The 21,077-nt window shown below is 56.6% G+C and overlaps 1 protein-coding gene across 5 annotated transcripts in view; it reads left to right on the top strand.

The window, feature by feature from the left end:
- The window catches only part of GDPD5 (glycerophosphodiester phosphodiesterase domain containing 5), an 82,848-nt gene extending 64,162 nt beyond the window's left edge, over positions 1-18,686 (top strand). For 3 of the 5 annotated variants that reach the window (XM_073879725.1, XM_073879724.1, XM_073879726.1), the window contains 12 exons: positions 1,925-2,023; positions 2,335-2,428; positions 2,809-2,954; positions 7,668-7,750; positions 8,926-9,076; positions 9,588-9,806; positions 10,329-10,486; positions 10,735-10,882; positions 12,225-12,307; positions 12,856-12,870; positions 14,947-15,059; positions 17,693-18,686. In XM_073879725.1, coding sequence (XP_073735826.1) covers positions 1,925-2,023; positions 2,335-2,428; positions 2,809-2,954; positions 7,668-7,750; positions 8,926-9,076; positions 9,588-9,806; positions 10,329-10,486; positions 10,735-10,882; positions 12,225-12,307; positions 12,856-12,870; positions 14,947-15,059; positions 17,693-17,841 — 1,458 coding nt within the window. In that variant the 3' untranslated portion in view covers positions 17,842-18,686. The remainder of the gene's footprint in view (positions 1-1,924; positions 2,024-2,334; positions 2,429-2,808; positions 2,955-7,667; positions 7,751-8,925; positions 9,077-9,587; positions 9,807-10,328; positions 10,487-10,734; positions 10,883-12,224; positions 12,308-12,855; positions 12,871-14,946; positions 15,060-17,692) is intronic. The other 2 variants (XM_025894465.2, XM_025894464.2) reach the window with 1 other exon arrangement.
- Positions 18,687-21,077: the final 2,391 nt, after the last annotated feature.

Here is a 21,077-nt window from a genome sequence, read left to right as displayed (position 1 = left end):
GAGCCGAGTGCGCCATCTCTGGGCCTTCTGGGTGGGCTTTATCCTTTCCAGAGAGATTTGAGGAACAATGGTCACGTTGGGCACCGGTGCTGTTACTGTGGCTTCGGGAGACAACATGGGGTGGGGGGAGGGTACCCCACAGACATCGAGCACCGTGGTGATGCTGCTGAGCATAATGGTTGCCACGACAGCCATGGCAAGACTCGGAGAGAATAACAATTTTAACTGCGTTAGGATTATGGGAAATCAGTGTCATCGCAGGCCTCTCCACTAGCAGCAGTTCAATGTGGTGAGAATGTCAGAAACAATCCTTCAGAGACCTTGGCTGTGCCCAGGGCCTGCCTGGAGGGGGCGGGGCGGGGGGCGCACGCAGGGAGCCCATGTGTGGAGGGGGATTTCTCAGGGATGGCAAGCACACTCCTTGGCCTCCCTCCACTGCAGCGGGACACCCCAGAAAGAGCACGACCTCCGAGACAGGCAGGATGGGGTTCGCTTCTGGATCTGCCCCCTCAAAGCTGCACGGCAAGCAAGCCCTCATGCTGAGCGGTTTCCCTGCATGTAAAATCAAGGTGATCGTGACCTCACCTGAGACATTAGAAGAATAAACATGAGGAAAGCAGGACGTCCCTCCCCTGGCCCCGGGCACGCGGGCCCTCTTGTCTGCCTGCGTCTCTCCTCTTCTCGTTTTTCAGCCCATAAAGGCCCCCACCCATCTCAGCCTTATTACTGCTTCTTATGGGAACATTCATTTCCGGGCTGATGGGCTGGAATGACAAACCTCCAAAGGAAAACTTAATCCCAGGCAAGGATGAATCCTCCCTGCCTGGCAGGGAACGAAGATGGATCAACCGCTGTCTCTGGCCTCCCCGTGCCAGCTCATTCAGTTGGTGGCGGGCCTTCAGAAGACTTCTGCCTCGAGGAAGGCCCTGCAGGAAGAGAAAGGGGGTTTCAGTGAGGAGACAGCTTGCAGCAGCTGCGGGGCAGGGGGTGGTGGCCTTGACTGGCCCATTACGGAGAGGGGGGTGGGGGACCTGGGGGAGAGGTGTGACCTGAGCCTAGAGGTGCCAGGCTTGGCAGGGAGGGGAAGGTGGCTGGGGTCGGGGGGAAGGGGTGTTGAGGTGGGGGGCTGGGGACTGAGTAGTCAGAAACCAGGCTTCACTTAGTTTGGGGGAGCATCTTGCATTGCATGAGATGTTTCAGATCCATCTGTCCCCAAAGCTGTCTGTCCTGTGGAGGTCCTGTCTCGTCTTCCCTCGGAGTCACGCTCCTTGCTTTCTCCAGGAGGCAGCTCCGGGGGCAACCCGCCCCCCGGCCCCCTGCCCCCACCGCACACAGTAGAAGTTGGAAGCAAGCCTTGGCAGTGGGGCCCGTGGGGCAGAACCCCACCTCACTTCTGCTGGCTGCAACCTCAGGCGCTATCAGTCTTGCAGGGGACCCGGCTCCTCAGCCTCCTGCCCCCGAGGCCTGGACAAGTCACCCTTCACCCCAAGGGCTGCTGGCAGGGCTAGGAGAGGCCTTAGACGTGACCGGCTGGGCCCAGGAGAGGTCCCCACTGGCCGAGTGTCTTCCTTCCTCACACCCTCAGGGGGGCTGAACCCTGGGCTGAGCCTCCGCCTCCCGCCCGCTTCCTCCCACCTTCTCTCCCCTCTGGCCTCCCTTCTGTCCTCTTGAGGTCGGCCTGCCTCCTCCGCCCCTGTCCCTCGCTGTCACTTTTGGCTGGCTGTCTCTGGCTCTCTGTCAGTCGTGCCTCCTTTCCGCTTCCCCACCTCCCTGCTTTGTGGGTCTCGCGTTCTCCATTCCTCCCCGTGTCCATCTCTCGGCCTCCCCCTGCTGCCTCTGCCCCCCTCTGTGACACACTGGGGACGCTCGGGCTGTCCAGGCCCACCTGCTCTGACCCTCTGTCTGGTGATTCTTCCGCTTCCAGATAGGGCTGGTGGTCATCCTCGTGTCCACGGTGGTGGCCATGTCAGCCGTGGCCCAGCTGTGGGAGGACGAGTGGGAGGTGCTGCTCATCTCCTTGCAGGTGAGTGTGGGGGGCGGGGGTCGCTGGGCAGCTGCTTCCTCGCGACCTTCCAAACAAGGCAGTGCCTTTTTATCGCTCACATCTCTCCAAAGGCCCAGAGGGGGCAGGGAGCGGGTCTAGGTCACATAGTAAGTCAGAGCAGGGTGGGGGCTATAGCTTGGGGTTTCTGCACCCCGAGTTTCCTTCCACTAAAAAATGGAGACAGAGTTGCCTGCCCCATGGATAGAGACAGGCTGTCGGGATGTTGGTGACCAGAGGGTATGGGCGTGGCTGGGAGCCAATGGTCCCTCTTGCCCCTTCCCACACACAAGGGCACAGCGCCATTCCTGCACGTGGGGGCCCTGGCCGCCATCACTGCGCTCTCCTGGATCGTGGCGGGACAGTTCGCCCGGGCAGAACGATCCTGTAAGTATGACAGCCTTCTCAGTACCCAAACCAGCTTATCCTGCCCTCACTTGGACGTCACCTAGGTGGCCTGGGGATAAGGTGTTGCTCTCAGCGTGAGGGTTCTGATTCAGAGTGGCCCACAGGTTCCACCGAGGGCTGCAGCATGTTTCCTCCTCTGCTTGCCTGTCTATGTGGGAGTGAAAAGTCAAGCTCACCTTCCCAGCAAGAATGGGGGCTGCCCGTGGTGCAGGGTCCCCGCAGAGCATCTGGGTCCTGACAGGGGGAGGGAAGAGAGGTCCAGCATCCCCCCCACCTCCAAGCTGCCCAGGGTTCATGGGTGGGCCTCACGGGAGCCACACAGCTCACCAGGTAGCCTCACTCACGGCCCTTGTCTGCAGCCTCCCAGATGGCCATTCTCTTTACCTTCTTCACCGTGGTGTTTGCCTTCTACCTGGTGCCTCTCACCATCTCCTCTCCCTGCATCATGGAGAAGAAGGATCTGGGCCCCAAGCCAGCCCTCATCGGCCACCGCGGCGCCCCCATGGTGAGTGCCACCTGAGCGTCCTAACAGAGCGGGGTGGGCTGGAGCTGCCATTCTGGGAGAGACAGGCCAAGACCTATGTCCTTGTAGAGAGGACCTTGTAGGGAAAGGGACAGAATAAGCGTAGTGTAGTAACAGCAATAATCTTTAGCCCTTTCGGAGGGCATCTGGGAAGAACTGGTGGAAAAGCTGGGGAGCTTAGATGGGACTGAATCCTGAAGCATCCTGAAGGCATCTTGCTTAAAAGATTTAACTTGTATCCCGAGGGCCCTGGGAAGATGCAGGAGGGCTTCAGGCTGGGGCCAGACCCAGCCAGGTTGTGGGTTGGGAAGGCCCGGGAGAGAGAGGTGCCAGGTGTGGGGAGAACAGCAGGGCCCTGGGTTCCAAGAGTCAGCAGGAGCACCTTTCAGGCTGTGGGGGGGGTGGACGGGATGGGTACGGCTCAGAGCCCACTGCTAAAGGGAAGGTAGCTGAATGGGGTTGAATTGGAGAGAGGAAGAAGTCAAAGTCAGAGCCCTGTGACCCCACAGTAGACCTTCCATTTGAGAGGATGGCTTTAGAGTCATGCTTCCTCAGCCTTTTGGCAGCTGGGGGAGCCTGGATCGATCCCTATCTGCTCTGTGCCCGTTTCCTCATCTTGTGCTCTGGGCTAACGAGAGTGTCTGCGCCAGTGGGCCATGCAAAGCAGGACTTAGCACATGTGAAGTGCCCAGCTATGAGCCTGGTACACAGAAAATAAGAGGCAGACATTCCTGCTTTCTGGGGCAGGCCTTCTCCCTTCTCTGGACCAGGGATTCCTTTCCAAGAACACCCTGACTTGTGGTTCTGAACAGGGGCAGTACCACTCTCCACCCCCAGGGGGCGCTTGAGGACCTCGTGAGAGCTTTTTCTTGTTTTTTGCAGTGATTGAGAGTTCCATGATGTCATTGAATTTCAGGGTAGTCAAGGTGGCCTCACAAAGTAACTTGTAAAAGGAGGTGTTGAGTCTGATGGGGCTGTGAATCACCCTTAGGTTCTTCCCCACTATCTGTGGTGGGTGTTACTGTGCCCATTTTTTAGATAAGATTCAGACATCTGTGCCCAGCTGGACCCTGGTGCTCTCCCAACATACCCTTTGCTGGTCCCAGCACCTCCTGGAAGAAACCAGCTGGAAAGGCCATGGCTTTGGAGTCAGAGGGATCTGGATTTGGGGTCCAGTTTTGCTCCATGTTGCCTGTGTGTCTTGGGGGTGTCACCAGTCCCCTCTGAGCCTTATGCTGCAGACTATCATGAGCATAACTTAGAAGCACAGCTCGTGCAGGTGGACGGGGACCAAGATTACAGCCCCTCTTCTGCTCAGGACCTAGATTACCCACCCAGCCTGCTCTGGAGGCCAGGGGACAAGCTCCTGCACTGAAGGGGAGGTGCTCAGCCAAGGGGAAGGAGCCAAGTGGCCCCAGCATAGATCATTTTTTTAGTAGGAAAAATTTCTATTATTCATAGAAGTTGCAAGAATGGTATAAGGAATCCCAGACCGAAGAATAGTATAATGACTCCAAGACCACCTTCAACATCTATCGGTATTCTTGCCATTGTTTCATCTGTCTCCCTTTTTCTTTTCTGCTGCAATTTAAAGATTTTTTAAAAGATTTATTTTGGAGAGAGAGCACAGTAGGAGGCACAGAGGGAGGGGGAGACAGGATCCCAAGCAGACACCACACTGAGTGTGGAGCCAGATGCAGGGCTTGATCCCACAACCCCAAGATCACAACCCGAACTGAAACCAGATGGTTAAGCATCTGCCTTCGGCTCAGGTCATGATCCCAGGGTCCTGGGATTGAGTCCCGCATCGGGCTCCCTGCTCCTTGGGAGCCTGCTTCTCCCTCTGCCTCTCTCTCTCTTTAATGAATAAATAAATCTTAAAAAAAAAAAAAAAAAAAGAACTGCATGCCCAGGACACAGGACACCTCAGTGGCTCAGTTGGTTGAACATCGGACTCTTGGCTTTGGCTCAGGTCATGATCTTATGGGTCGTGGGATCAAGCCCCGGGTTGGGCTACACTCTGCCCTCGGCGTGGAGTCTGCTTGGGATTCTCTCCCTCTTCCTCTCCTTCTGTTCCTCCCCTCCACACTCTTCGCTCTTTCTCAAAAATAAATAAATAAAATCTTAAAAAAAAAAAAAAAAACTGCATGCTTCACAGACTGAGCCAGCCAGGCACCCCTCTGCTGTAATATTTTAAAGCAAATTCCAGACATCCGGACATCGTATCATTTTGCCCATATGTACTTCAGGATATATCTCTAATCCTTAAGGACGTTGTTTTAATATAATGATAACTACAATGATGCTGTTAACACCCAACCAAATTAATAATTCTTTAATAACCAAATTAATAATTCTTTAATATTATCTAATACTGAATCCATGTTTAGTTTTCCTTTATTGTTTCAAAAATACCTTTTTACAGTTGAGTTGTTAAAAATCAGGATCCAAACAGGGTCCACATGGTGCATCTGGCTGACATGTCTTCCAAGTTTCTTTTAGTATATAGCAATCCCCCTCCCTTTTTTCCATATGCTGTTTGTCAAAAAAACTGAGTCATTTGTCCTGTAGAATTTCCCACATTGTGCCTGTGGCTGGTTGTGTCCCCGAGGTGGCTGCTGAGTGGCTGGCACGAATGCCTGACGCAGCCCCGTGGGTCACTGCGCCTGCACGTGTGTTGGAGTCCACACCTGGGTGCATCACTGCCTCTGGATCCACACGTGTGTGTGTGTGTTCTTTAACATTTGGTCAGACCAACTCCAGCGTTGGAACTTTGAACCACAGTGGCCTGCCCAGCCGAATTTGTGACAACCCCCCCCCCCCCCCCGCCCCCGCCACATACACACTCAGAATCCCACTTGGGCTTAGGCCTGAGGCAGGAAAGGATTAAGAATTCGCCCTGAGGGGCGCCTGGGTGGCTCAGTCGTTGAGCGTCTGCCTTCGGCTCAGGTCAAGGTCCCAGGGTCCTGGGATGGAGCCCTGCATTGGGTTCCCTGCTCCGCAGGAAGCCTGCTTCTCCCTCTCCCACTCCCCCTGCTTGTGTTCCCTCTCTTGCTGTGTCTCTCTCTGTCAAATAAATAAATAGAATCTTAAAAAAAAAAAAAAAAGAATTTGCCCTGAAATCCTGCATGCTTCTTGGAGCCCTCTTGGGGCCCCCAGGCTGGCCAGGGCAGGCTAGGTTTCCACGGCTCTTCTCCAGGAGGCCAGCACCTACCCCAGGGAGACCTGAGTTTACAAAGCCTCTGCCCTTCCCCATCACTTCCCCTGCTCCCCAGGGGTCTTTGTAGCCCCTGCTGGGCTCCTTTGTGTCTCCCCACAGTCTACCTTCTGCAGCCTCAGCCGACAAGGGAGCTTTGGCACCTCTGAGGTGGTCACTTGTGAGAGGCCTGGCCGCAGGACATTTAGAGGCGAGATGGGCAGGAACTCCACCGAGTCCATGCCCGTCTCTAATGCCTCTGTGGCCCTGTTCTGCCTCTGGGTGGGGCCTCACACAGCTTACCTGACTGGGAGAAGGGAACCGTGTCCCCCAAAGCTGCTCTGCCCCAGGGGAAGGGGAAGAAAGGAACTCGGGTATAGAGACTGCTGATGTCTCTCATCTCACCAATGAGCTTGATAACATTAGCCTGTTCTATAGCTAGAGATGCTGAGGTTCAGAGGTGAGGTGAGCGGGGGGTGGAATTGTTCCTTCTCAGCCCCAAAGCCCTTGCTGTGCTAGGCCACCTCCCAGAGGCAGGGAATGTGTTAACGTGTGGGAGCGGCACGGCCAGAGGGAGAGAAGGTGGGCACAAGTGTGTCTTGGTGGGAATGAAATCAGCCACAGGAACCCCCTGCAGCCCATCCCTTCACTGCCAGAAGACCTCCCTTCCTCTTAACCAACCCCCCACCCCTCGCACTGGGTCCTAGCCCAATCCTTGGTCTTGTGGTGACGCCCAGTGGCTACAGAGGATATGACAGGGTCTTCAGACTGGACAGAACTAGGGAGGGATACCTGGAACTCCCAACTGGAAAGACCCCCAAATGGAAGGACCCAATGAATTCAGAGAACACTGAATATACATGCCCAAGGGGAAAATGGGGAAACTGAGGTCCATAGGAGAAAGAGATGCACCGATGGTCACAAAGCTAGTTTATGACAGGGCCAGGGCTAGAACCAGGATCTTCTGGTGTATATGCTATAGGACTAATAGTAGTCACTTATTAAGCACTTACTGCATATCGGACATGTTGGGGGCTTATAATCCATGTAACGGTCTAGGGGATCGTCTTGTCATGTCTGTATAGATGAGAAAACTGGGCACCCTGTGGAAACTCTGCCATCCTGAGTACCTTCTCCTCTCCCTCTGGGATATCCACCCAGACCCGGGGTGTAACCAGGAGGAAACATGGCTGCAGCCCCAGCCCCAGATTGCCACAAGGCAGAGGACTGTATAACAGCCCTCACACCCCCACATTTATATACATCAACACTAACCACCCCTGCCTCATTTCCTGCAAAGAAAACCTGTGAGGCAGGCAGGATTTAACAGATAAGGAAACGGAGCCTTGGAGAAGCTGCGTGGTGCCCCGGGTCCCACAGCTACTGCCTGGACGAGCAAGAACTAGAACCAGGCCTACTCCAGCCTCCCAACACGGAAGGGTCTACACTAGCTGGGGAGGTGTACATCAGCTAAATCTTGGCTCTCCCTTCCTACCTAGCTGGCCCCAGAGCACACGCTGATGTCCTTCCAGAAGGCCCTGGAACAGAAGCTGTATGGGTTACAGGCTGATGTCACCATCAGGTAAGTGTGGGGGGTTGGGAGGACCACAGCACCCCTCATCCCTGCCACATACACATCTGGGACTTTGCTGGAGGAACCTCGGGTCCCAGAGCCTGAGAAGGGAGGGCCAGGGCTTGGCTCCACTGCAGGGCCCACACCCTGTTTGTGCCAAATGCCAGAATATAAAATAGGGAAATAAACAGACGCTCTTGCTTCAAGCAGGGGTTGGGGAGTGGGACCTGGAGTCCTGCCACAGATCCAGTTGAAGTTAAGACTAGATCTATATGGCTCAGCAAGACGGAGCTCAAACACGGATAGGTGAAATAAGAACAGTGCAGAGCGATAGTCACTGTGATGTCATTTATATTGTAGTTCGAAGACCACATAAAACGATTTCTATGTTCTCAACATGTAGATTTTAAAAGTACTTGGTAGTATAAAGGTTGAGAAGAATTCATACCAATCTCACAACAGATGACCTCTGAGAGGGGGGAGAGCGGGGCTACCGTGTGCAGTTTACACAGGCGGTGAAGTGAGTGAATAAGGGCACCACACACGTGAGGTTCTGAGCGTAGATACCACCCTTAGAGAAGCCATCGTTCCCAGTGTAGGTATCACAGAATTGTGTGTTTATCACTTTCTAGCAGATGGTGGTAAAATGCCTTGAGGAAGGGGGCCACATGTGCCTCTTACTGTTTCACACTAAGATACCATAGGGGCTGCTCACAGCTCCAGTGGGGTAGACCGGGATGGTGCTAAGGGGGAGTGTGTCAAAGGGGCCTGCATTTGTCCTGTCCTGTCACATGGACTGGGTTCTAAGTCAGGTTCTACCACTTCCTGGGCTAGTGCGTTTGAGCTAGATACTTCCCTCTCCCAGCCTCAGTTTCCCCATTATCAAATGAGGTCACACCTTGTCTGCTAGTGGTTGCTAACAGGCCCAGCCCTCCCTCTTCAGCAGTCCCTACCCACCCCCCCAACCCTCACAGAGCCAGAGGGACTCACCCCCTGTCCTCCCTGTGCACACAGGGAGCCTGAGGCCCAGAGAGGAGCAAAGCCTGCCTGGTTCCACCACCTCCACCACGGGGGCTGGTGCAGGTGGGTGGGAAGGAGTGTACGGATGTTGGTGGAGGGGATCACTGGTGGGCAGGTGAGGGACCTGGGTGGACAGTGACTTGGGGGATTCCGCCTTCCCGCAGCCTGGATGGCGTGCCCTTCCTCATGCATGACAACACCCTGCGGCGAACCACTAACGTGGCGGAGGAATTCCCGGAGTTCGCCCGCAGGCCCGCCTCCATGCTGAACTGGACCATCCTGCAGAGGCTCAATGCTGGCCAGTGGTTCCTGAAGGTCTGGCTCTACCTGTCCCAGTCCTAGGCATGGAAAACACAGGCAGGGACCCCACAGAGTGAGAGGGCCAGGGGCAGCCAGCAGCTCAGAGGACCCCTAGTCCCCTAGCATCAGTGACTCACAGCCAGGCTGGTTAGTGGCCTGCTTGAGCTCCTACCACTGGAGCCCGGATGTCATGGTCGTTAGTGCTTGTTCGCATTCTGTCTTCCCCATCAGAAAAAGTTGACAGTGATGATAATAGTTAACAGGTAAAAACTGGGAACTCTGTCAAACTCCAGAGGGAGATTGGTTCCTGGTCTGAAATGCTACTAGAGGAGAAATGTGCTAGAGTCTGGGAGAAGTTCCAAGCAAATGACTTTCAGGAAACAGGGGTGGCGTGGAGAAGTTAGGGGTGGGATCTCCTAGACTCCCCACAGGGCCCCTGACGTCAGTTTGCCTGACCCCGCACACCAGCAGATGCTCCGTGCTCGGTGGCTGGTGAGGCAGCCCTGTGTATCCCTCTCTCTGCCAGACGGATCCCTTCTGGACGGCCAGCTCCCTGTCGCCCTCTGACCACAGGGAGGCGCAGAACCAGTCCATCTGCAGCTTGGCAGAGCTCCTGGAGTTGGCCAAGGGCAACGCCACACTGCTGCTCAACCTGCGTGACCCGCCTCGGGAGCACCCGTACCGTGGCAGCTTCCTCAACGTCACGCTGGAGGCCCTGCTGCGCTCCGGCTTCCCCCAACACCAGGTGAGGCCCTGCCCAGCCGCGCCCCAGGCCTGGCTGAAGCAGGCCTCCAGCATCAATGCACCACGCCACCCATCCGGACCTCAGCTTCCACATGTGCAGGATGGGGGAGCGGGCCCCTTGCCTTCCTGACAGGGTCATCATGGGGACGGGAGGGAAACAAGAAAGGCCTTTAAAATGGACAGAGGGCAGGAGCTGGTTCTCTGGAACACTGGTATTTCCGCATCCCTGTGGTATAATACTCAAGAGTTCAGAGAAATTGGAAACCACTTTCTGGCAGCACACGGGACCGGTGGCAAGCTACAGAGTGACGTGGGTTATCAGTCTTGGGACAGGGGTCTAGAGGGGAGAGCAGTTCACAGGCTTGGCTGGACCACGTTGTCCCCTGTAGATGATTATTACACGTGAGCCTCACTGTGGGCCATATCCCATCACTTTTAACCCTTCCGGGAGCTTTAGGAGGGGTAGATGCTGTAACCCCAGGTGACAGAAGAGAAATCTGAGGCTGCCCCCTCCTGCCTGCAGGTCATGTGGCTGCCCAACCGGCAGAGGCCCTTCGTGCGGAAGGTGGCTCCTGGCTTCCAGCAGACGTCGGGCTCCAAGGAGGCGGCCACCAGCCTGCGGAGAGGCCACATCCAGAGGCTGAACCTGCGCTACACTCAGGTGTCCCGCCAGGAGCTCAGGTGCCCACCCCAGCTCATGCAGCGGGGGCCGGACATGCTGGGGCTCGTGGTTCAAAGAGTAGAGGTTGAGAACATTGGCAGATCTGGGTTTTGTCTGAGCTTGGTCCTCTGTGGGTGGAGATTCCCTTCTCTGGAGACAGTGGTGAGGATAGTGGGTTTATAAAGGGGGACATGCTTTAGAGGCGTCCCACGCTGGGCCCGGAGGGCCCCCTCGGAGGGCTGACAGCCTCTGTCCGCCTGCCCCACAGGGACTATGCGTCCTGGAACCTGAGTGTGAACCTCTACACGGTCAACGCGCCGTGGCTGTTCTCCCTGCTGTGGTGCGCGGGGGTCCCCTCTGTCACCTCCGACAACTCCCACACCCTGTCCCAGGTGCCTTCCCCCCTCTGGATCATGGTGAGTTGGGGGATGGTCAGGGGGCAGAGGGTCCCTGGGGGTGTGTAGAGAGAGCCTGTGGCATGGGGTGGGGGGCAGGCTCCACGCTCGGGGCTCTCTGGTGAGGTCTCAGGGGTGGGGAACAGAGCGTGAGGAGGATTTTCATGGCCTCTGGGGTCTGCACTAAGGTGCTAGGGGGTGGGAAGAACCTGGGCCCAGCCCATGGGGAGGAAAACATCACTCAAGGGCCCTAGAGTAAATTAGTACTTGGGGTTTGGGTTTGGGGGGCGTTTATTATGTTTTGTTTTAAAGGAGGGGAAGGCATTAGATAAAGTAACAATAGAACAAGGATAGGGGTCATTAAACGCCGTTCTGAGAATACAGCAAATAAAACCAATTTTCACCTGGCTGATCAAGCCCCTGCTGACAGGCCTGAGCTCCAGTCCCAGCTCTGCTCCTGGGGGCTCGGGAAACCCCTGACCTCCCTGCTGTGCTCCTACTGCCACCTCCCTGAGGATATGACAACCAGTCCAAGGGTCTTGTTATGGCTGAGACAGTGTCAGGGTCACGGAATCGGATCTCGGTTATGGATGGTATGTCCATCCACCTGCCCGTTGTCCTTACAAACCTCCAAGGGCTCTGCTCAGAACAACGTGAAGTGACTTACTGACTAGCAGCAGCAATGAGCACACTCGAATTTTCAGGCCACAGGAGCTGAGCAACAGCAAGGACTCCTGGCACAGCCTCACCCCCCTTCAGTTTACCTGAGATCAAGGGCCCTGGAGGCCTGGCCGCACTGGAGGCTTTGCTCTCCCTGGCCCCTGGAGGGGGAGCCCACGCTCCACACGTACTCTTACACCCACACAGATGCCGTGCGCCTCTTCACACACACCCCTGCATACTTGCTCGTCATTCACACCTTCACATACAGCTGTCTGCCTTCCATTTACTCACTTTCTGCTTGGAGCCCCCTTAAGCACACAAACCCTCCAGGCTTATTAACACATGCCATCTCTGCCCTGACCACCGCATCTCTTTTCACACACACACACACACACACACACACACACACACCCTCAGAGCCCACTTATTAACACATGCCATCTCTGCCCTGACCACCGCATCTCTTCTCACACACACACACACACACACACACACACACACACACACACACACACACCCCCTCAGAGCCCACTCCTACAAAATACCATCTCAAGGCCCCAAGCCCCAAACCCCCTCTAGGCCCTCCCTATTCCTTCCCTGATGGTGACATAGGGTCGTCCTACCCACGGACCCTCAGTCTAGAGCCCCGGTATGGACTGGCCATGACTGAAAACTGGCCATGGGCGCCATCTGTCCACAGCCCCCAGACGAGTACTGTCTCATGTGGGTCACCGCGGACCTGATCTCCTTCATGCTCATCATTGGCATCTTCGTGCTCCAGAAGTGAGTAGGCTCTGACTCCCTTGCACACCCCACAAGCCCAGCCCCCACCCCAGCCAGTTGAACTTCCTCCTGAGCCCTGGGCCTGGAGAAGCCCTGATCAGGCAGCCTGTTCAGGGTAGGACTGCCCAGCGGGTCCCCTAGCCCATCCTCCTCAGCCAGAGCTGAGCGGCTTCTGGAATGAACACCCAGCTGGGAGCCCAGAGCCAAGCTCTGCCATGACTTGCTGTGTGGACTCTGGCGGGTTTGGGCTCCTCTCCGGCTTGTCCTCACCTGCTCCCCAGGGCTGTCACCAACACCCAGCACTCGGGTGTGCCACGCTGGAGGCCTCCTGCCTGTTTGGGTAGCACCCCGGAGAGCGGTGCAGTGGGGAAGTGGGGTTGGGCCTGGGGGAGGGTTTAAGGCCAGGCAGGGGCCCCGATCCAGCCACCACCCCCAACTGGCTGTTTTATTCCTGACTGACGTTCTCTCTCTGTCACTCACCGCTCTGATCCGGCGCATGTCCCCCCTCTCTCCCCACCCCCTCTCTGCTGCACTCTGGTATCTCACAGCTATCACTTGATCAGGTAATTCTGGTGTGGTCTTCCTCTCCTGTTCCTCTTTCTCCCTCCTCCTTGCCATCGCCTTCTTCAGTTCCATCCGAAAACCTGCCGTGCGCCAAGCCTGTGCCTGGGTCAGGGTCCCTCGCGGGTCACCCTCCTAGACACCTCCGCTCGCCTGACGCCTCCTGCTGTCCCCATCTCGCCTCGTGTGCGCCCGCCGCCCCCTGGTCCTCCTGCTGTTCCTCACAGGTTGCTGACCTGGCCCCTCTCAGCACCAAAGCGGCTCCCCCTGGGGAGGGCCTGGGCCTGGCCACCCCTCCCACGGCTGGCACTCGCAGGGGCCTTCACCCCTGCCCTGCGCCGACCGTACCAAGTTCTGTCTCTCCCTTCCCATCTCTCAGTGTCTCCTCTCGGGCTTTGCCTCTCGAATCGCTGCTTATCTTTCTGCCTCTCATCTCTCTCACTCTCTGTTTCTGCCTCCCACCTGACTCCTCCCGCCTTATACACACAGCCTCCCTGCTTTCCCCTGCGGGAACCCCATGGTGGTTGAGCTTCCTGTCCTGGATGTGCCTGGCTGCAGAGACCCTGGCCTGACACCTTCCTCCTGGGTTTACTGTGAATTTCCAACATGAGTCCTAGGTCCTGGGGATCCAAGCCCCCACCTTGGTCCAATGCCTTGGGCCCTCCTGGTTTAGATAGCTTTACAAACTGCTCCCTGGCTGAGGGACCGAGCCCAGCGAAGGGACATGTACTGGTCCTTCCTTCATTGTCTCCATCAGCAGACACCCCCCTCCCCCATGCTGCACCTGTGCTGGGCCTGCAGCAAGGGGCCAGGCCTTCACCCTTGGAGCCCCAGGGTACTGGGGGGCAGCCGAGGTGGCCCAGGTGCTGGGATGGACATGCCAGGCCTGCTCTTTGTCCAGCCAGGGCCATGACATGGTCTTCCTGGGGGTCAGGAGAGGACTGACAAGAGGGGACCCTGAGGGAGACCATTCCCTGCAGGCCGCCTCCCTCCACTCATACACTCAACAGATCCTCTGGGCACCTGCCACACAGCAGGTTTTGAGGTTGGTGCCAGGGACACTGTGACAAATAAGAGACCCAGTCGCTGGCCTCAAGGACATGTAGGGCAGCCAGCCCAGCCAGAGCACAGGCTGCCTTCCCCTCTGCTTCTTGCTTTCCCCTGTCTGTCTGCTCTTTTCATTCATCCACCTGCCTGTCCATCTGCCTGTCCATTTCTGCTATGCTGACCCCATCTGGAAACAACTGATCTCTCATGAGTCTGGGCTCCCCCACCCACCCCAGCAGGACTCAGTGCCTGGGGGGTTGGGTTCTTGTTTCCAAGCTGACCCCTGCACTTCTCTCAGTGGGAGTGGGGGTGGGGGTCCAGTGAATCTTTCTGTCTAGTTTGCAGGTAAAGTCTTAAGTTCGGAGACCAGGGATTTGGGGCTGGTTGAGAAGAACCGCAATAAGCAAGAACTGCCCTGAGCTGGGCGCAGGACCCCGAGTCCCCGGCTCTGCCTGGCCCCTGCACACCCCGCACAGCCCCACCCAAGTCACTCGGACACCCTTGCCTCTGAACCTGTGAAGACAAGGCCCCCACAGCCTCTCCCTCTCTCCCTCCCCCCCCTTCACTCCCCCCTCCCCCGGGCTTTCCCCACTGGCTTCACTCACCTGGCCCCAAGGGGGAGCTGGAGGATACAGCAGCTGGGACTCCCTGAGATTGGTGTGTACCCCACAGATGGGTGTCAAGAGTCATGCCTGCTAAGCTCTCCCCCAGTTTGTCCCATCCAGAGTCCGTGTGCAACTGTGGGCACCTGAAACACAACTCACCAACCCCAAACCAACCATCTTCCAGGGCAAGGGGACCTGATCTCGGGTTCTGGGGACAAGGGGGAGGCTGGAGAGCCCTGCTGAGAGTCAGTAGACTCTGATTCAAGCCCTAGCTCTGCCCTTGTCTGGACCTCCGTTTCCCCATCTGCAGTTAGACAAGAGACCTGCTGGCTCTCAGGCCAAATCCAGATAGGTTCTGGGATTGGGCAGGATCCCTGCTCCAAGGAAGGGTGGGAAAGGACCTGTGCCCATGGGCCATCTCTGCAGGTGGCGCCTGGGTGGCATACGGAGCTACAACCCCGAGCAGATCATGCTGAGTGCTGCGGTGCGCCGGACCAGCCGGGATGTCAGCATCATGAAGGAGAAGCTCATCTTCTCAGGTGGGCAGCCCTGCAAAATGAGGCCGTGGGCTCAGTTATCTCCAGCCCCCACATGCACTTGAGTATGCGTGCACACATCTGCACGCAACACATACAGGCAGGGACACAGCGCGGACATACATCTACCCACCCAGCTTCACATACACAGAGAGAAGCATGCACCCCTCCATATGCGGTCATCAACTCCAGACCCTGTGGTTGTCAGCCCCATGGGTGGTGGACAGGGGTGACATGTGGCGGGGGTGGGGGGGTTGCTTTCCCTTTGCCTGGTTTATTCACCATAAATACTGATTTTTCACGCCTGCTTGCTGCCAGCCCCTGTTGGCATTCCCAATCTGATGGAGGAGGCGGCTGTATAAACAAATACATAGAAAACTGGGTGCCACTAGAGCTCTAATAGGGGTACTGAGCCAGAGTGGGGTGCAGAGGAGAGTGGTCAGAGCTCTCTGGGGCAGTGAGGGTCTTGGGGCCCACTGTGCAAGGGGACCTAGCTGGAATGGGAGAGATGTGTAGGTGGGGCCTGGGTGATGGGTTTGAGGTGAGGGCTGACCAAGCAGAGGAAAGGAAGGGCATTCAGGCAGGAACAGTAGGTGTTCAGAGGCAGTGAGGGGGCATGGCTTACTGGAGTACCAAGAACTATCCATCCTTCCATGTGGCGTGAGGGGTGGCCTTGTGCTCGCGAGGACAGCACTAGGGGGGCACTTGGGCCTTGAGTGTGTGGTCAGGAACTCGGGCTTCACTTTGAAAGCAGAGTAGGGTCCTGGGCAGATTTGTCGTTGTTACAGTAGGGTTAACAAGCACCACAACCTGGGTGGCTTCAACGACAGAAATTTATTGTTTCAGTTCTGGAGGCTAGAAGTCCAAAATCAAGGTGTTGGCAGGGTTGGTTCATTCTGAGGGCCATGGGAGAAGGATCTGGTCCAGGCCTCTCTCCTTGACTTATGGATGGTCATCTTTGTGTGGACATGGCATTCTCCCAGTATGCATCTCTGTGTCCAAATTTCTCCCCTTTATAAGGACACCAGGCATACTGGACTGGGGCCCACCTTAATGACTTCATCTTAACCAATTAACATCTGCAGCAACCTTATTCTCAAAGTCACGTTCTGGAAGTACTGGGGGTTAAGACTTCAACCTGTGAATTTGGGGGAGAGCACAATTCCATCTATAGCAAGTGTGGATGGTGGACAAGAGGGGGAAGCTGGAGGCAAAGAAACCAGTAGCTCAGGGGAGAGATTGGGTGTGGGAGCACAGAGGAGAGGAGCGATATGAGGGATATTTAGGAGCCAGATGGGCTGGGGTTCAAATCCCAGTCCTATCTCCAACTAGACAGGTGTACCAGAGCACATTAGCATCAGACTCCTCCTCTGTAAAAGGGACTGGCCCTCCCGCACAGGGTGCTTGAGGGGTTAGCACCACACCTGGCCCAGAGGTATGCTGGGTAACCACTGTCTGAATGACCGAGACTCAAGTGGGGGTGACTGATTTGGGGGCTGGTTTCCAGGATTGTGTGACCATCCACTCATTCATTCACTCCTTTATTTATTCATTCCTTCAACAGATGAACGCCAGGCACTGTTTTAGGTGCTTAGGATTTACAGATTCCTGCCAATGGGGCACTCACATTCCTCCTGCCTTGGCTCAAAAGGAGCCTTCCCTGAGCACCAAGGCTGGGTTGGAGTGCCTCCCCTGGTGACCCACAGCCCTCTAGCCACACTGGGGAGCTCCTGGAAGGAGGGGCCAATCAAAGGCCCCTGGGGTGCCCAGGCTCCCACAGCCTGGCCCAGAGAAGTCAGAAGGGGCAGAGAGAATGAATGGAAAGAAAGAGACCAGCCCCTAGGCCTGGCAGGTTCTGTGCCTCCAGGCCCCCACCTGTCCTTCAATGCCAAAGGCCATTCACTGAGCACCTTCTGAGTGGAGACTCTGAGGAGCCAGCCAGTCCTCACCCCATCCTGCCCACTGCAGGTTGAAAAGTCCTTTCCAGAGACCCTCAGCCTCACCTCCCCTCAGGGTAGGCTCAGCTCCACTCAGCAGACCTTTTCTGAGCCTCTGTTATATGTACAGTGCTGTGCCAGACAGTAGGACACAGATGCCCAGACCTCACCCCTGTGCTTGAAGTACTCCAGTTGGTGGGGGCCACAGACAGTGACAGTACAGGAGGTGATGGGGCAGGGGGAGGCAGGGGCTAGGGTGGCCATGAGGAGGCCCCATTCCAGCTTGGGGGACTCAGGGGAGGCTTTGAGGAGGCGGTAATAACAGAGATGAGAAAAACTGAGCTAGATTTTAAGAAAAGGAAGTGTTGACAGGGAGGACACCCCCAGGAGAAGGACCAGTGTGTACAAAGGCCCTGAGTAAATGCATGGGCACCAAGATCAGGAGGGTACAGATGGTTTTCTGTGGCTGGAAGGTGGAATTCCAGGGGAGAGTGGACTGAGGTGTGGCCAGAGTGTTTGCAGAGTCCAAGGAGGGCCTTGAAAGCCAATCTCAATAGCAAACCTGAACCCAGTGATTTCATCAACCTCCAAGTGCCTGACCAGGACTTCCCGTGGGTTACCCTTCCTGCTGCATTTGCCAGCCATCCTCATGGACCCCTCTTCTCCCCACTCATATTCTGCCTCCCTCTGGCCCCACAGAGATCAGCGATGGCATGGAGGTCTCCGATGAGCTCTCTGTATGCTCAGACAACAGTTATGACACGTACGCCAACAATGCTCCCACCCCTATGGATAACCGCAGGAGCGGCAGCCGCACCAAGACGCTCACGGACCGCAGTGGGCGTTAGCCGAAGACCTGTCTGTCCCAGCCTGTACCTACTGTGGAGACCAGGGAACCCAAGAGAGCTGGCAGAAGCATGTCTGGCCTGGGAGTGCTCTGGGAGCTGGCTCCATGGCCTCCTCGTTGGCTCCAGCCCTCTGTCAGCCATGGCCTCCCTTGGAGGGGGTTCCCCTCTCTCCTGAGGCCCACTTGGGTCAGGACTCCAGCCTCACAGATGCCCCTGCAGGCCTGGGGCTCCTTCTGGAAAGTTTGGAGCCTGGGGCCTGGTCCTCCCCTGGAGGCCTTCCCTTATATCCTGATCTGGAAGCTCTGATGAGTCACTGGGCTATGCCATGCCCCCTGTGGCAGTTGAGAATGTGGATGTCCACCTGTCCGTCCTCCTGTCTATCCTCAGAGGCAACCGACTCCTGCATGTCTCCTGCCTCAAGGGCCTGGACTGGGCCTCTGTTCATGTCAGTCTCAAAAGCACAAGGATTTTCAGCCCAGGAGGAAAGCCTGCTGCAGTGGTGGAGACACTCCTCCCCGACCGGCCTCCTACCACCACTGGCCCTGCCCCAGGAGAGGGACCGAGCCACGTCCCCAGGAGCAGCTGGAGACGGCCAGAAGAGTAGGCTTAAGGCTGCTTTTACCCCTTACCTAAGTGTCCAGCAGGCCTCTAGGGCAGAGTGGCTCAGAGGCCCAGGAGATCCACAGACTGACACAACCTCAGGTTTCCACATCTGTGGCCACAGGGCAGTGGCCACGTGGGAAAGAGTGTTCTAGGCATGGCCAAGGGTGGGCATATGGCCAAGGAAGCCTACAGCAGGGCGAACCTGAGGGCCTTGGTCAATATGATTAAAGCTGCCATCTTGACATGTGTCGTCTCTGAGTGGTCTGTGGGAGGGTAGGGAGAGGATTTGCTGGGTTTGGGATTCAGTTTTGGGTTGATGATTTGAGGAGGAAGCATTCTCAGAAGTGAATGGAAGAGTGCAGGGTGCTTGGGCCCCTACCCAGCATCACCAGGACACTGGGACTTCCTGAACAGCCCTGGGATTGGGGACCAGTATCCCCATATTGTGGTGGGGGGAGATGGTCCTGGAGTGGTAAAGTGACCATCCAAAGCCACACAGCTGAGAATGGGCAAAGCCAGGAGCCCGCCCAAGCTCTGGCCCCAGAGTGGATGCATGCCTTCCATAACCAGCCAGAATGGTGAGGCAGATGGGGAGGCCTCCTGGGTCTGATGTAGGGCTGGGTGGCAGAACCAGCAGGGCCCCTCACAGCTATATGGTGGCTTTCTGAGGTGTTTCCTAGGAGCCAAGGGATGTATCTCTTCTCAAAACGGGTCTTCTGGATAGAATTCTTGGGGTCTGAGCAATTCTGGCACCTTCTTAGAGGAAAAGAAAAGAAACCCCTTCCAAATGCTGGAATTCAGACTGCCCCCCCCCATTAAACTCTAGGACTGCCCACTGGGAACTGAGGGGATTCACCCTCCTTTCATCCTACTGAACCATCTGCCAAGTGCATCCCTTCCCGGGGCAGAGATCAACTCCCATCTCTCCCTGGGCATGAAGTATAAGGGAAATCCTGAATGGCTGGATTAGGGATGGGGCACACTGCTCTACCCAAAATGCCTCAGTAACCTCTCCAGCCTCTGGCAGACCCACCCAGGAAAGTGGATTTGACCTTTCACTCCAGCCTTTCCCTGACCCTTCAGTGCCCCTGGCTAGGATATCCCAGGCTCGTGGCCACACTTGGCTATTTGAGACATCCTGGAGCCTTCAGGGGCAGGTAGAAGGGGCTGGGAGTTCTGAGTGGGACAGCGAGTTAGCACCCCACTCTCACCAGGGCCCTACACTGTACCCACCTCCCCGATGCGGAGGCAGTCTAGCTGCCTCCCCTCACCCCAAACAACGGAGGGAGGATGGAGGCCATCCCCTAGCTGGGCAGACGGCCAGTCTTGTCTCCACCCTCAGCTGAACCCACAGCCTATGGTCAATACTGGCTCCTGCCCCTTGACCCGAAGAGTTACTGAGAACCCCACCTTCCTGATGCCATCCCCCACACTCTCCCCTTGTCTACACAGGACAGACAGACTGCCCTGTTCACAGGAAAACCAGAGACAGGGCCCGTTCCCTTCCCACTTCTCTCCTTCCTTGGACCTCAGGGTTGTGGCCTCCACCAGGTGGAGCCTGCCCTCCACCTGCTCAGGGCCCTCCTTCCCAAGTACAGATATAAAAGGGCCCAAATCTCTCCTGTCCTTTGACACACAGCAATGCATACTCCTTTTTTAGGGAGAAAGGAGATATACCTTTCCCTGGCGTGGGGTACACGAAACAGACTCTGCCCCCAGGCCTCGGGACACATACTTGGCCAGCATCACAGTGAGCCCATCACAGTTCCTTCCACAAACAGCCTGCCCAAGCTAGCCAGGCCACTGGCAAGGCCACGTTCCTGCAGCACCCCGGCCTCACGGACTCCACACAGCACATGGCTTTCACAGACAAACCTCCCCGAGTGTCACAGCAACCCAGTAAGATAAGGCCGGGCAGGAACTGCAAGCCTCCCTCCTGCCAAGATGAAGAGCTGAGCCAAGGGATGGGCAGTGATCTGCCTAGGGCTGCATGGCGAGTCACGGCAGTTCCAGGACCAGGCCCCAAGTGCCCTGGGCCTGTCTGGGCTCTTGTCAAAGCAACCTCCTCCCAATTGCTGTCCTCGTCTATGAAGGCAAATCTCACCAGCCCCTCAAACACCAGGCCCTGTGGCCCTTTGTGGAGGCAGCAAATGACCTAGGACCAGCCTACAGGGTGGCCTCCCCTGGCTCCGGGAGGCCAGGCTGGCCCAGAGCTGCCTGCTCTTATCTACCCCAGCCAGGTCTGCTCAGTACTACCACGGCCCACCTCACTGAGTCCCCTCCAACGTGGGTGCACTGCCGAAAACCACCTCAACTCATACAATGCCATGGCCATAAGACCACACATGGGCCCCAAGCCACAACCCCCTGTCCTGCAGACAGACCCACGTCACACAAAGGATCACATAGACAAAGAGGGACCCACCAGGCAGACAACCAGACACATGAAGTCCTACGATGACAATGTCTGCTGTCCAACAGGAACACAGATAGGCAGAGTCACACAGAGGTAGGAGGGAATCCAAGGTCCCAAAGCTATGCAGCCACAGTGTTAGTCCCACCTACAACTACACAGTCACACCCACCACATCCCTGTGTGCTCCCACACTCACATACAGGCACCCTGGCACACC

This window comes from Callorhinus ursinus, unplaced genomic scaffold, assembly GCF_003265705.2.
Source record: "Callorhinus ursinus isolate GAN/ISIS: 27379988/994484 unplaced genomic scaffold, GSC_fseal_2.0 scaffold35, whole genome shotgun sequence".
In the NCBI taxonomy this organism is placed as follows: domain Eukaryota; kingdom Metazoa; phylum Chordata; class Mammalia; order Carnivora; family Otariidae; genus Callorhinus; species Callorhinus ursinus.
This window is presented reverse-complemented; position numbering and strand designations above follow the sequence as displayed.